Genomic DNA, 16,184 nt, shown 5'->3' on the forward strand with positions numbered 1-16,184 from the left:
GGTATGAGACAGAATACGAACTCAAGAAATTCTGGCCAAAATCCTGGTACAAATTAATCAAAGGGAGTCCTGTCACCAACCCCAAAGGAGTCAGCATTACTCTGCTGAGGTCTATATATTTTCTTAATTGTTCTTTCAACAGCTTGGCTTCCCTGGATACAACATAAGAGAAATATTCACAACAGTATTATTAAAGGTAATTACCATTTTTAAAAGATCAGCAAATCTTTAAAATAGTATATCTCTAAATATTAAATAATGACAACCCACTGGATGAAAAAGCAAGCTCTGAGTGGGAAGCATTTCTGAAGCATTCTATATCATAATGAAGGAGGATGCCTTTCACAATGCTTTAATATGACAGCAATTTATCATGTCATTCTTAACTGAAAACACTCATTCCACAAGACAGTACTGCATCTCTCCACAGTAAGTTACAATTTCAAAGGTGATACTTATGAATATAGTAAAATAGATGATTCCAAAATTGATCACTGTGGAGACAGCAGAACAAACAGCATGTTGAAATCTGCAAGATCCAAGCAACGGCACATCTGCACAGAGTCATTGTTTCCCAGAACAAGTCAGAGTAAAAGAGGCAGAGCAGATCTCATTTATTCTTAACCACCAAAACATGGTGATTTAGGTTCTCTCAGCAATTGATAATGAGATCTGAGCACTCTGTATGGGGACTCATCCCAGCTGGTTTAGGGTTAGGTAAACTTCCTCTTGTGACTGTTTCTCCCTACCAAAGAGAGCCCAAGCCTGGCTGGCTCCCTATGCCAGCCATTTACATGGGTAACATCCTGTGATCCACCACTCCACTCTGGAGGACAGTCAGCAGCAAAGCATTTTTCTCATGCCACACATATTACTGAGATTTAAGAGTTCTTGTACAGCACTGGAATAAACCCTTACCATACTATTTCCTATGACACGAGCCAGAACCAAGTCTAAGTATGTATTAATGAAAAAAAGCAAAGTGAGGTACCCACGCAGAATAGAGACTTGAACTTCAGGGTATGGGGAGACATTTTGCTACTGGGTAAGTTACAGTGTATGCTTACACTGAATTATTTTCTCCATGGTGGCGTTAATGGAATACATTTTGTTGCGCTCTTGAGGGATGGCACCAACCAAGAGTATGAATACCAGATTTGAAAATTCATGTGCAAGCAGTCTCTGATCCTCTGGCTATTTTCAATCTTTCAATATTAGAAATCAGAGTACTGAATACCTACTTTAGAGCAGGTTTTTTCATGCCTTCTCTTGTTACACTGTTTAACTATTTACAGTTTTGAAAAGGACTTATAAGCTGGGATCCTCTTCCCTCAAACAGCAGTAACTTCTGGGCTAGGGTAAAATTATTTCTGACTCAAGGAATACTAAACTTTGTAAACACAAACTGGAACAGCAAGAATTTTAAGAAACAGGAACTACATTGGTTGGAGTCTGATGTAATGCAGGACACTCTAGTCTAGTTCTTGCTCCGTGGGCATTCATGGGGCCAGCACAGTTCCTATAGAGCCAGACAAGATGGATGACCAAGGCATTTTAAGGAAACACATTTGCAGGAGGTACACTATGCCCTTCATGAAAGACATGGAGAGCAGAACCCTGCTCTATGTTTCCCAAAATTTGACAGCAGGAAGCTGACAAAAGCTGCCTCTGTGTCAACAAGATCAGATCGCTGTCAACAAATTGACACAAATCATCAAACACATTTCTCAGGATCTGATTTTGCATAGAACAGGGACTGCTGGTACCAGAGACTAGAGGTAACAAAGCCATTTTCTTCCAGTCTTACTGCACAACACTTGAGGACACTGCAAGGCTCCCACATGCACAGTGCTACCAATGCTCGCCACTGCAGCCACCACTGAATGACCACAGCTGGTGTCTGAACTCACTTCTCCCAGGCCTGGCCACTGAATTTATATGGGCAATTTTCCCTTTGTGGGGCAGACTTTGCCAAGAATATTCTTTATCTGTGACATGAATTCACTGAAGACTTATTTAGTCAATAGATATATCTTATTTTTCAAGTAATAAAAGATAACAGGGCAGGGTCTTGAACTTCAGTCCCTGCAACCATGATGAGCATCTTTGCTACTACTTACTCCAAGTGGAAGAAAGTATTTTTATGTTATTTAGGAGAGATTTCTGCTTTAATGGTTAAATATGAAAAATACCCCATTAAAAAAAAAAATCCCAAAGAGAACAAGAAGGTGATTTTCTGGCAATTCCCAACCAGTTCTCAATTTCTCAATGATTTTTTTGCAATCACACAAAGATTACTTTTTGCAATCAGAGAAAGCATGAGCTCATGCACAATGTGGGAGAAAAGGAATCGAAAATAACATCAAATACTTACGTGGACCAGCTAAGGAATGTAATGAATAAAGTGCAGGAAGAATCACCTCTTCTTTCTCTGGAAACTCTTTAAATACTTTCAGTATGATCACATGATCCTTGCTTTCAACAAATTCAGTCAGCTGCTCTTCTGTAACTAAATTGAAAGGCAAGAGATACAGTATATTTTGAGGAAATAATTCTTATCTGGGTACATCCTGAGAAAAGACAACTGTTTTTATCAAGTTTCCTTATATTTATTTTCTATATTTCACAGGAAGTAAAACACTCGCTATGTACTTTCATTATTATGGTTTTTTTAACTAAAAACCGAACTACTTTATAAACACCTTTTTCTAGCTTTACACTTTATGTAATTGAGTTCTGACTTTTAAATGCTACCTTATGAATCTGGATTTTAGAAGTCTTTTAGCCTGTTTCACAGAATGGTATCCAAACCAAGTTTCCACAGATAGTCCAAACCAAGACAGTATATAAATGAGGGAGAAGCTAAGCATATAGTGGAAAAAACCAATTAGGGAATGCCATTTCAGATACTCTGATTTTATTTATTTATTTTTAATAATGAACTTCTTATCCATAAAGCTTTGCTTTAATAATATCATACCTTATGGCTTAAGGTTTTTCTCTTCCTGGCCCCTCTTACTCCTACTGACATAACTGTCTGGCTGTGCAATGAACCAGATAAGGGAACTGACCCAGGATGAGAAAGAACACCTTTTAAATTTCACAAGCAGAATTGCTTCCTGAATCTAGTTCAAGATAAGGTTATGTAAACATTCACATAACAAAAACTGACAAGGTGGCTCAGAGGTAGAGAAAATGAGGTAGGAGCAGCCTAGGAATTTGTCACATTGGTGTTGCCATCAAGAAGAAGGTATGCAGGTCTGCACCTGCAGTCAGATCTGTGAAAATCTGGCACTTACAGAAAACATAAGAAGTTCAGACTTTAGAGCAGACTGAAGAGAAGGTACAGCAGGGCAAAAGTATTTAGGCACAGGAAAAGGAACAGAGAAGATAATTTCAAGCACGCATGTGGGAGAAAGACTTAAAAAAGCAATATAGAATGGTGCCAGAAAGAACCAATCTTTGAAGCAAAGGAGTACAGCAGAGCAATAGCATTTCTCAGTATTTATTTTGAATCAAGAAATTCAATTCAAAGCAAGGGGACTTCTGGCAGTACATGCACAGTTCCTGAGATTTCTGCAAAAATTCAATACACAGTGACTTCTTTTTTCAAATAAATGGGAATATGGTATGGCCACATGATCACCTATTAGCATTGTCAGAGTAAAAAGCAGAACCAAGTAATTTTCTAAAGTACAAACATTTTGCTTGATATTAGAACTGTTCATGTTATTAAAATTTACAGTCTTTAAATGCACGATCCTGTTTTTGAGAATTAAAATAAAAAGTCACTATTCTTTATTCGAGTTACTGATCAATGTTAAATCCATCTTTTCAGTTAACTATGGAGTTAGAAATGTAGGGACATTTTGATTTTTTTAAAGATATCATATTCATTGCTCTAATTTATATAATTTGTGATATCACTTGGAAAGTCTGTTTCGTGCTAGTTCATTTAAGAACAGACAATCTACAAACCAATCTGGAATGCAAAAATTCATTTAAATTAATAATTCATTTTAATTAATATTTGTCATCCCTCCCAATCTGTACATTTTTCTAACATCATAAACTACAAGATAAAATACCTTTCTCAAAAAGTTTGTGTAACGCTTTACATCCGTGCTGCTGGATCTCTTCATTTTTAGGGAAGGTGTGCATGGCATTAAATACCAAGGAAAACACATCCACCTCTTCTTCCAAGAGCAGGAAAGCAATTATGTCTGAACAGCAGAAGAGATTACATGTTGCATTGATTATTTCTCAACATTTTCATTGAAAAACTATAAATCAAAAATTATTTAATACTGTCCTTAAGTTTACTCCGACAGTTCAAATCCAACTTTGTATAACCCATGACAAAGCTATCTTTTAAGGTAGCATTTTACAGTAGTACTGATGTTCTAAAATTTTACCACTGAAAGACAGCTCACACCTATCTGGTAAAAAAGGTGCAAAATAGTATTCCTATTATTTTGTATACAAGTACAAATGACAAGTGACCTCATGGAGTAAAACAGAGAAAAAAATCCAGTCTGCCATGTGCAGTCACACACTTCGTATCAGCTCTGTGTTTTAAAGGCTTAGATGAAACAGGAAAGTAAAGCACACAATACCTGACATGAGGAGTAGATTTAATGCTTTTAGTCCTATTACTGAAAGATTTATATTTCCTTTGTGGACTGTAAGCATTTTAAGAATCTGCCTAAAAATTAAAGACAAAAAAAAGGGGAAAAAGAGTTATAGCTAAATAAATATTGACACACACAAATTTTTATCAAACACATACTTTGAAAACAGAAGTAGTTACAGAAATTAGTAAAACCTTAAAAAGCTCTCAAATATTTTTTAAAAAACCCTTTTATTTCAGTTTATATTTTTTCAAGTCACAAATTAAGTAATATTAGAATTTCAACTATTAGTTGATAATTAGCTGATAATTTTAATGAACTCATAGTTCATAATCTATCCAACTGACTTTAATTTTTACTTAGTTATATAAATTAATTCTGCAGGGTCATTTAGGAGGTGGTTACTCTCCAGAGCACCAGTCTGTGGAATACCAGGGAGTGTGGACAGCACTGCTCTGCTTGCAGCAAGAGCTCAGTTACACTGGACAACCAAGGGTTTGGTGGAAGAGAAGCAGCAGTTTGCCAGCTGAAGAACCTGAATAGTATCTTGATGGACTCTACCCTATATTTCAGTCCTACTTACATGATGCTGGACAACTTACTAAAAAGAAACATTTCCAAGACTGCCAGCTGCACACTCTGTACTTTATGTAAGCGTGTTCTGACTTGTTAAACAGAGAGAGCCAAACAATGTCAAGTACTGCAAAATTCAGGTCGTGTATGAAACTGGACACTTAAAAATCAGTAGATATTTTTAACACATTTTACTCAAACTACTATCTGTAACACTAAAAATCTGTAACACCTCTTCAAAAAAATAAAATCGTCAAAGCATTGATATCACACTGAATGAGGCATATCACAAAATGGGGGGGGGAACTGTAATTAAAAACTAAATTAAAATGCATAGACTTACACTCAAAAATCTAAAACTTTTTTTAACTTTTCCTTATTTTAAAGGGCTTGATGCTGCAATTTTTATAATCAAATTTGAATCTTTGCATATAGAACATCTAATAAAAATAGATTGTGCAGTAGTTTGTGATACTTTAGTTGATATTCTTAACCTGTCTTACAAAACACAAGCAGCACTTGAAGTTTCATCTGAATTTCATACCCCAGCTCTGGCAGTGATGTTGTTTGCCATGCTGAAGTCTAATTTTATAAGCTGGAATGAATGTTTTCCCTTCATACTATGATGCTGCTAGTTTCTCTCTCCACTGTTTTAGCACTAGTGTTGTAGCTATAATGACCAAAGTAGACACAAGAGGCAAAATCTGATGAGAAGTACAACAAACAGTTATAGGTATAACATCAATTTTCTAAATTTACCTTTAGAGAATTCCCTCCTATATATCCTCCCATTTCAAGTATAACGAAGAAGAAGGATGTAAACCTTTCTAAACTACTTCTGCTGTAGCAAAGTTTAACATAAGAGATTACAAAACATCTCATGAAGTCTATTTAAAAGCTTGTGGAAAGAATGCAAATATACGGAAGGAAATTCTCTTCACAGTGATAACGACTATTTAATTATTTTTTATACTGTCTGTCAAAAACATCTAAATCATTAGCAAACTACCATTTGTAAATATAACTGCAGTGTAGTCAAGTTGGATTATAGCTGAGAGACAAAAGAAAGAAATGCTTTTTCTAGTTTAATATTCCTATTCTCCTAAAATAGTTACACATTCAAAAGGGAAAATCTCCTGAAAAAAAATGACCTTTTATTCTCTATTGTTACTGTTTCCTGCCTTGCTGTAAACAGCATGGATTCATTATGGTGTTGATTCACTGCAATTCCAGTACAATCCATGCTCAAGGAACATGAGACATAGTTTAGCTGGCATGCTCTGCCTTTGGCACTGACAGAAATGCCTGAGCCCACTCCACCACTAAGTCTCTCCACAGCAAGGAAAACTGTCAACATGTCAGACAGGGATACACAGTTGGCTGAGATATTGCTACCAAGAAGGAATCTGTAGAGCAATGCGATCATCAGATCTTTAGTGAAGTTTGAGTTTGAAAAGGATGCTTTGTTAACTACACACACTGCGTGGGTGCTGAGGAGGCTGTGGAAAAATCAGTACCAGAAAGTAATTTTTCTGGGACCCGAGAATGAGCAGCAGTATCTCCAGCTCTCAGGATAACTTTCAGTCAATTAGCAAGCTTTTAAGCTGCCAAAATAATTGTAACTAGCATGTGTAGATTCAGTTCAGTTATTTCTTGCTCATGAAAAGCAACTCAAACCACTTTTGCTTTCCAACAAAAACTGCCAACACATCTTTCAAGGGAGTTCATTCCCTTACTGACCACATATTCTAGCCACTATAAAACAAATAAACAAACCCCTCCAAAATCAAAATGCATCTTTATGCGACTTTTCAATAGCAACCTTTCCAAGGAAGGGTGTGGTAAGTAAGGACCATGGAGGTAGATTCACAGAGTTACAAGGCTGTAGGTGCTTGCTGCTGTCATTATCAGCCCTGAGGGCAGCAATCTGCCCAAGAGAGAGAGCACCTAACCAAACCCCCAAACCAACCCCCACGTGCATGGTGCCTACATCTACAATTAGCATTTCTGCTATTGGGCAATTACTCAGTCAACCTAAGTGGGTGTTCGTCCCACCTAACCACAGACATCCAGAAAACACTTGCTTAGGCTTCCTTTGACAGCTGATGGACGACAGCTGACCGAGTCCAAACCACAATTTGCTCCATTTACCGAAAGGACAGAACCATCCCTTCTGAAGATAATTGTATCCAGTGAATTCACACGTAGTTGAGGTGATCAGTATAAATACCTACCTTTAAGACAATACTAACAGGTGTGACAAAATCTCCTCTTCTTGATTTACACTACTTTAGGTTTGTGGATATAATTCCTCACATTTGGAAAAAAAACCACATACGAACATCCAAGGTAATACAGCATCTGCCAAAAAGGTTACTTAGAATTTTTTTTTAACGTGTAAGTGGAATTTCCTATATTTCAATTTGGGCCCTTTGCTTCCCATTCTTTCACTGAGTGTCACTAAAAAAGGCCTGACTCAATCTCCTTTACTTTCTGCACCACATATTTAAATCCATGGATAAGATCCCTGTTTATGTATGTCACATTCTCAAAGCTGAAGAAATGCACAAAAAAGCTGATGTAATAACTTTATATATTTCATTGCGTATACATGCTGCCAAGATGACCAAACATTCTGGCAAACTCTTTCTATACATAATACTTACTGGTGAACACCCAGTACTTCCCAGTCCTTCCCAACATCCTTAGGAGCTATGTTTTGCAGAGTACTTGGACAAATTTCTATTAATTTACAAAGAAGTGACCAGCCCATCTGTAAAACAAAAATGCAGCTATTTTAGAATATATATTCTGCTTGGAAATTCTACATTGTCTTCTAATATCCTTGCGTTTTGCAAGACAGCTGTTCTGTTACCTAGCCAAATCAGTAAGGGAAAATTAATTCACACAAGACAAATGGTATGGAAAGTTAAAACATGGAAGTAAAACATATGCTAATGATTCTGTTTGCATTGCTTGCAGGAACACATCACTCTCTATCTGCTTCAGCACTTCTTGAGGATAAAGGGCACAAAGTTAAATGAGCTGCTGATAGACAGAAACATATGATGTGATCCATAGGATGTTATCACTGGCCAGGGAAAACCTCTGCACTATTACAGGTGGTTCAGCTTGAATGAAAAATTATGTTTTCATAAGAACTTGCCACTTAATTGCAAATCATAAGAATAAAGTATAGGTTTTTAAAGGTCTCCAATGTCTTAAATGGGGATGAGATACATAAACAATTATCATACATTTCATATTCTTGCCCTCAACCCTCAGCACTGTGTGCTTTCAAAATGTAATGAAGGCAGTAGAAGATTTGAGATCACAAGGAGTGAAAGACAAGTAAACCCAATGTATTTGTTCTTAATAACTACCTGCTTCATGCTATGAAAATTCTTGATTTTCAAACATCTGTAAATAATGTCAAAAGGTAAAAATGTTCCTCTTTGATCTTCTGTATTGGAGAAATCTGCTCTCTTATGGAATGGTTACAGGCTGATAGGACTGAACTACTGTGAGGAAGCAGTAAGCAAAATCTGTACAAAGAAATAACTGACAAAAGATAACCCCTCTGTATTGAAAGAAAAGTAGTGAACTGTGAAATGTCAAAAGTCAAGATGAAGCAGATTTTACAAAAAGGAATCATAACAAGGCATGTGAGTTTCCTTCAGCCTATAAGTAAATAAAAATTGGAAGCAGGCCTCTATGCTTTTAGAGTCAAGGCAGAAAATAATGTCACAAAGACTCTATGCATACCTGGATTACTTTTTCACAGAAGAGTTATGTAAAGCAAAGAGGTCAAGATGGGACAGCCAACAACAGGAATGTAAATGGCCACCTCCAAAGAGTTTAACAGTGAAGTTCACACAAAGTGCATGATCCCTAACCCTGCAATCAGTGGACTAGAGACATGGAATTACAGGTCTGGTAATGCAGAGTCACCCAACGAACAGCGTAAGCTTGAATATAGGCAACTTTCTTGACAGCTTTGTAGAGTGTGCAAAAGGTAGTGTAGCTCCCTGGGGACTGAAATTCCACTTCTGTCTTTCACATATTTGGTTGCAGAGTGAGCACAGACCATATCTGCAGTACTTCTGTTTCTGCTTCAGTTTAGATTTGCAGACACAAACATTTTAAGCCAATTACAACCCTAATATCTGCGGACTGAGTTTGACTGTGAGCCAATTTCCATGCACTTCTCTTCCTTGCACACCAGGTTGCAAGAGACTACAAATCATTTACTATGGACATTCAGGCTGGTCTGTGTAACTGAGTCCTAATTAAGTGTAGGTACAATGAATAGTCTTAGTAACCATCAGCCCAATATGAGGATATGCAATTCCCTAGCTTTCCATATTCCAAGCAGTATAGAATTTATTGGTGACAGTCAAATCAGGTGCAAATTTCAAAAACATTGTAGAGGTGACAATTGATAAACTTAGAAAACATTTTATTTTAGAAATCCCACTTTATAACAGCATCCTGTAATTACAAAATTTAGAATCTGATGAAAACTTGCTTAATTACTTTAGAAAACTCCTTTCTGTATTAACTGTTTCTGATGAATTTTATATTCCCATTGAACATTTTTATTTGGATTGTTAGGACTGCAAGTATTGACAAGCATTTATCAGAACTGTGGATCCAGAGAAGATCAATGGAAACATCTGACCTGTGGATATGTGGTCTATTTTACAATATTAAAATCATAACCTGAGATAACAGAGAGCTTACTAGCTGTTTGATATTTAAGTAAGAAAGCAAGGATCTTTTAAATAACAGAAATCCTAAAAGTTATAGGAAAGGGAAACAAAGCAAAGACATCCTTATAAAGATGTAACCAGGTCTTTATATACAGAAAGAGTTGGTAGCACCTCTGAAACTCATTAAACCAGACCCATTTTGTTGTTAGCATGAGTTAATTTCTATTACATTAGGTTCCACTATCTACGTAAGACAATACAGCTCTGTTGACTGCTCTTTACTCAAGTGCACTCATATTTTGCTCTAGAGTTTCTAAGCTGCTCCAATCATTGCCAGAGAAATGCAGAAAACTACTCTATTTACTTAAAGATATATATATTTTACTTACAGGAACTACTAGCTTTCCACACCAGTACCTTCCTATTTCTGAAGGAGCTTGCAGGTTTTGTGCCTGCAGTCAACTTGGGCCAGTACTTGCAGTATTGATCTACCAGGCAAATTAACCCTGTACAAGTGAGTGGAACAGCAGCAACCCATGATGCTTTGTAACCAGTTAAAGAGGGGAGGTAAAGAAAATTCTCATTTCAGCTATATTTCTAACTGTGCTTATTCTCTTCTATGAGTCATTTTTTTTACAATGCCAAAAGGAGGATGATAAATTATTTATTCAATTTAAAAAATCATTAATAGTGCAAAGAGACTGCACTGAAATCAGGACCTCATTACCTCGCCACTGCTGTAAAGTGAGAATTAATTCACAAAGATTACAAATAGCAGTGAATGAAGCAAGAAGACAGCTCTACTTACATAGTGTGAATGTCTGTAAACATCAGAACTGAATGTGAAAGAAAAGCTGCCAAAAACATTTTGTGAGGAATGGGATTTGGGCAACACAAATCCCATTGCAACACAACATAGTAATGTAAAGGAGATCCAGAACTTCTAAACTGAAACATTGTATGATGCAAATGTAGGCAGGCAGAAGATTAAAATTAACTTTAAAATTATGCATTAGAATGAGGTATTTTAAGAAAATTAAAATGAAAATTAATCACTTATGCAATTCTGAGAGTCTTGTGCTATCATTTCATACCAACTTCTTGTTGTGACTGATGTTTTACTTCCAAGTTTAGACTTCAGGCAAGAGCTTTTATAAACTGTTATATATCTAATGTGCTTTATCTTGAAAATAACTGCTGATTCATATAGCTATATTTGTTAACCTGACAATCAAATACCAAAACAAGTAAAACCTTAAGACACTGCACAAGTATTTACTTTTCAAAGAAAACCTGAGATCACTGGTATTTCAGATTAATCACTACAGAAACACAATTTCATACTTAATCTAGATTTTTGGGCTTTTGAACTCTAGCTAAGGCCTAGTACACAGAAAAATTTCCAAACTCAAAACATTAAAATATATTATTATTTAAAAGGCATTTGCAATAGAATTCATGTTTTGCCTTCCAGCTAAATTGAAAAATGCCCAAAATATTGTAACTATATAAATAGGCTTAATAATTAAAAAAAATAAAAATGAAGTGATATGCAGAGAAATCTGGAGCTTATAAACATCCTCTATGCATAGCATAATCAGAAATTTAATATATGCCTGCCAGGAAGGAGTTGTTTCATATGACAAGTCTGGCAGCTGTATATAACATCAAATTATGCAAGTGCCACACCTAGTCCAAATGGGCCAATGTTAAATTACAGGAGCAGGCAGGTAGAACCTTAAATTGCAGAACTTACTCTTAGCTAAAATATTCTCCCCCTCCTTTAAAAAACTGTGCTAGCACAAGTCTCAAGGATACGGTTACGTATATATGAATTCATAGTATAAAATCGTACTTTTCGGAAGTTTGTCTAACTATGGCAAAATTCAATATGGACACGTCAAAATTATATTAGATAACATTATTGGTAATTTGGAACCCTACATTATACAGTATCCACATGGCTTAATTTTTATTTTTATTTCGCCTCCTTCTGCCGGTAAAAACAGAGACGCAGCCAGTGGCGTCTGCAGTAAGTTGGAACGCTTGGTCCCTTTAAATGCCAGCGGTGACAGCGCCCTTCTACAGCTCAGAGCACTTCATGAAGCGGCCCAGGAGACACACAGCAAGTTAAGGATAAATCACAAGCGGAACAAGAACTTTTATCCCGGGAAGGGCGGCGCGCTCGCCCATCCCGCGGAGCGCAGCGGGAGCGGGGGAAGCGGCCCCGGCCCCCGGCCCGCCCGGCCCTGACCTGCTGCACGCCCGCCGCTCCCGGGTACAGATCCACCACCAGCAGCAGGGGCACGTGCACGTTTTTGCCGCTGAAGAGCCGGGGAGCTGTGAGGGGACAGAGACACATAGAGAGACCGTGTTAGATAGAGACTGGCGGCAGGCGGGACAGGACAGGGCGGGACAGGGCAGGGCAGGGCGCTCACCGCTCTGCCGGGCCGCCAGTTCCAGCAGATCGCTCAGGGTCTGCACCAGCGTCTCCAGCCGCTTCCTCTCCTGGACGTTTTGGAGCCGGACGACCAGCTTCCTCAGGGCTTGTTCCTCCCCCGCCACCGCCTCCCCCTCCTCGGGGCCGCCGCTGGCCATGGCCGACCCGCTGCCCTCTCCGTGCCCATCCGCCGGGACGCGCGCAGGGCCGGGCTGGGCGGTGCGGGCCTGTCCCGCGGTGCAGCCCCGCAGCGCCGGCCTCACCCGGCCCTCCCGAGCCGCCCCTGCCGCGGCCTCCGGCCCCTCCCACGGCGCTGCTCCATGGACACGGCCAAGGACCGGCCCCCAATCCCTGGGAAACGCCCGTGGGCCCCGCGCAAGCGCCCGGCGAGCAGAACAGACCCGCGGGCAGCTCCCCTCACAGTGATTGACGAAACCGCTGCCCAATGGAGCTGCCGAGAGGGACCCGGGGGCCGCCCAGCAGGGCCTCGATGTAAAAAGCGGCCAGGGGGCGGTGTGGAATAGGTGGCTTTGGTTTATGGGTGGGATGAGCTTTGGGGGGCGAGGATCTGTGACCCTGTGGGATACCTGCACTGAGGTAGTCTGTCTCTGATAGGCTGTGTCCTGTGGAAGGGTGTGGAGTTGAGCCTTAGAAGAAGGGAGAGGTGAGGTGAAGGTGTTTTAAGATTTCATTTCCATCTCTAATTGCCCTACTCTAATTTGTTTGGCAATAAACTAATTTCCCCCAGATGAGTCTGTTTTGCCTGTAATGGTGATTAGTGAGTGATCTCTCCCTGTCCTTATCTTGACCCATGAGCCTTTTCCTATCTATGTTTTTTTCTCCCACCTCTAGATAAGGGGGGGGATTTACAGGGTGGGTTTGCTGAGAAGCTGATTTCCATATGGGGTCAACTCACCACAGTCCTTTTTGGCTTCCACCACATGAAATCTTCAGTGCATATCTTCTACGCTCCTTGCTAGTAAATATTGTGTAGTGGAAGTCTCTGCTTGTTCCAGCTGGCTCAAAGTCCTGGATCACTTGTAATTCCTCCAGTAAATAATTGGTTGCCATTGTAGATTCTTCAGCTAGACAGCTTGGTCCTGAGTTAATGTTTCTTCTTCTTTCTACTTATGTTGGCAAATAATAAAAAAACTATACTAGTGTTTCTGAGGTTGCTGAATAAATACAGTAACTATCTTCTAGAGATCAGGTATCTCAAACACTAATCTTGCAACATGTCTCCCAAGGTTCATTCCTCTGCAGGTAGCAGTTCTCTGGAGTGCTGGTTGGAGAGCATGCCGGCTTCTGCTAAGTCTCTGGAAGTCTAGTAGAGTTTGACAAAAGTCTTCTGAAACATATTAATTAGTCAGACAAAAGGAGAATGGAAAGAATGAGGTAATCTTGGTAAGCATCTATATTGTAGTTTTCCTAGGAAAATCCAGTGAAGATATTGATATATCTTCCCCGGAACAAATTGAGAGATGGGTTCAAATTCAAAGACAGTAATTTTAGATTGAATACTAGGAAAAAATTCTTTGCTGTGGGAGTGGTGAGGCGCTCTAACAGTCTGCCTGGGGAAATTATGGATGCCCCATCCCTGGGGGTGCTCAAGGCCAGGCTGGATGGGGCTCTGAGCAACCTAGTCTAGTGGATAGTATCACGGCCCATGGAAGCTTGAAACGACATGGTTTTCATGGTCTCCTTCCCACCCAAACCATTGTATGAGCTGTAGAAGTGATTAAAAGTTGTTACTGACCTGTCTTGTATCGATGTCTGGCAGAAAAATTGAGCTCTGATAGTAAAGTGTAGTTGTCTGCATGTCATTCTTATCAGAGCATGAGAGACGATCAAAGGACTTTGCCTCTGGAGCACCTCTTAAATGTTTTTCTGCTCTGGAAGTTTCATATATTTCTGACCTCTTTCTCATGTTCTGTCAGTGAGTGTGGATGGCTTACCATGAAGACCACAACAAAGGGCCCCAGATCTTTAACTAATTGTTCTTTTTCTGCTGGGTCTCAGTGTTCTGTTCTCTATCAGCTGCAGCATGTTGTTATATGCACATAGTTTGAAAAGACTGTACAGGGTCACAGAATTTACTGGTTTGGAGAAGACCTTTGAGATCACTAAGTCCAATCTATTACTAACACCACCTTGTCAACTAGACCATGGCACTAAGTCTCACATCAAGTCTTTTTTTTAAACACCTCTAAGGACAGGGGCTCAATTTCATTTTGGCCACAGGCTATATTTCCACATCATACACTCCTCTGGTTTGATACAGCAATTTCTATGGCCTCATTATCCAGTGTATAATGCATATTGTTATATTTTCTTGAAATCAGTGTAATGTTATGTATGAATGATGTATTGACACTTACAGAAACTTTCTAAGTGAACACAATGTTAGATTTGAGTCTACTGTAATTATACTTTGTTTTAGCTCCATGTAGAAGTTGATTGGGGTAGGAGCTTCTGTTGGAGTAAAGCTGGAAAGGGGACTCCAAAGGAAGGGACAAGCTGCTAGAAAACACACCAGAAGACTGACAAGAACTTTTTTTGTCTGAGTTATGGCCCACATCTAAGGCTCATGCCATTCTTAGGATTTGTTTTAGAAATGAAATTAGGTTGGAGCTCCAGGTTGATTTAGGTTGTAAAGGGGCGATTTTTACCTTTTGTTCTCAGTCATCTCTAATGTCTCTTCTGAAAATAATTTTCTTGTCTTGGGCCCATTGCCCCCTCTTGGCTACATACATTTTCATTATATTTTCTGCTTCATGTTTTAATTCAGTCTGTCTTTGACATTAGCTATCTCTGACTGGCTTTTTTGCTATCAGCTGTGTAGCAGGTCCCTCATTTCTTCACCCTTCCTAGCTTTGGTGTTGACACTGATTTAGATGTCCTATGGTGCTTATAGTGTGAGATATCAGGATGCAGAGAGAGATTCTGGGTCAGCTGTGAAAGGACTGTATGTTGCAGTGTGATAAAAGCATATTTCAGAGCTGAAACTTCATCTTTTTGACAGGAGAGGGAGGCTGTGTGCAAGGAAAGACTGTAGGCTGTTGTTTCTGCGTTGCTGGGAAGAAAGATATTTTTCTGGAACAGTTCTTTCCCCTGGATCATTGCTAGTTCAGTTGGGCTTTTTGGGGGCAGAACTCTCTTTGGATTTTCTTTCTGTTTGGTTTTGTTGAGGGGAATGCATGTGAGAATGAGTTTGGGTTTTTGTGGGGGAGGTTCTGAATGGTTTTTTGTTTGGTTTTGTTTTCTGAGGGTTTATTGTTTTGTTTGTCTTTTGGTTTTTCCCCCCTCTTCCTGCTCTTCCATTATTTCATTTGCAGCACTTTACACCGCCTGGTGAGTCTGCAGAAGCTGTGTTAGGAATTGCCTGGGTACTCTCCTTTGCAAACTATTTCTGACAGAGAGCAATGTCAGTCAGGTCCATTTTTTCATATTCAGTTTTGTCTCATCATGCTTCCCCTAGAGAAGAGAATGAAAATTTAATTACATGAGACTTTATAACCACCTTTTTTTTGGTTTTGAAATCTGCTTTGAAGAGCCCATGCATATTTATCACTGAAGGCATAATACTCTGAATAAATATTCTTTCCAGTGTTACATCCCCGTTCTGTGTGTTTTAACCCTGCAGCTGGAGAGGGGGTGGTGTTAATTTGAATGACAGAAAGTGCTCAGACAGAGCCTGTTTAGAAGTGATATGACAGTTATTTGATTCACCCTGGACAAAATGCTGATAAATGGTCCAGCTGCTTTTATGTTTAACCAGCAGGGGCTCTGTGATGTTAATGAATTCATTGCTTCAGAAAACAGTGGCAG

The 16,184-nt window shown here is 39.1% G+C and overlaps 1 protein-coding gene across 2 annotated transcripts in view; it reads right to left on the reverse strand.

The window, feature by feature from the left end:
- The window catches only part of LRRK2 (leucine rich repeat kinase 2), a 62,998-nt gene extending 50,437 nt beyond the window's left edge, over positions 1 to 12,561 (reverse strand). For both annotated transcript variants that reach the window (XM_033057910.2, XM_033057909.2), the window contains exons 1-6: positions 12,355 to 12,561; positions 12,171 to 12,256; positions 7,871 to 7,977; positions 4,617 to 4,705; positions 4,089 to 4,223; positions 2,375 to 2,509 (exon numbers count right to left, since the gene is read on the reverse strand). In XM_033057910.2, the coding sequence (XP_032913801.1) occupies positions 2,375 to 2,509; positions 4,089 to 4,223; positions 4,617 to 4,705; positions 7,871 to 7,977; positions 12,171 to 12,256; positions 12,355 to 12,514 (712 nt within the window). In that variant the 5' untranslated portion in view covers positions 12,515 to 12,561. The remainder of the gene's footprint in view (positions 1 to 2,374; positions 2,510 to 4,088; positions 4,224 to 4,616; positions 4,706 to 7,870; positions 7,978 to 12,170; positions 12,257 to 12,354) is intronic.
- Positions 12,562 to 16,184: the final 3,623 nt, after the last annotated feature.

This window comes from Catharus ustulatus, chromosome 4 (genome assembly GCF_009819885.2).
Source record: "Catharus ustulatus isolate bCatUst1 chromosome 4, bCatUst1.pri.v2, whole genome shotgun sequence".
Lineage (NCBI taxonomy): Eukaryota > Metazoa > Chordata > Aves > Passeriformes > Turdidae > Catharus > Catharus ustulatus.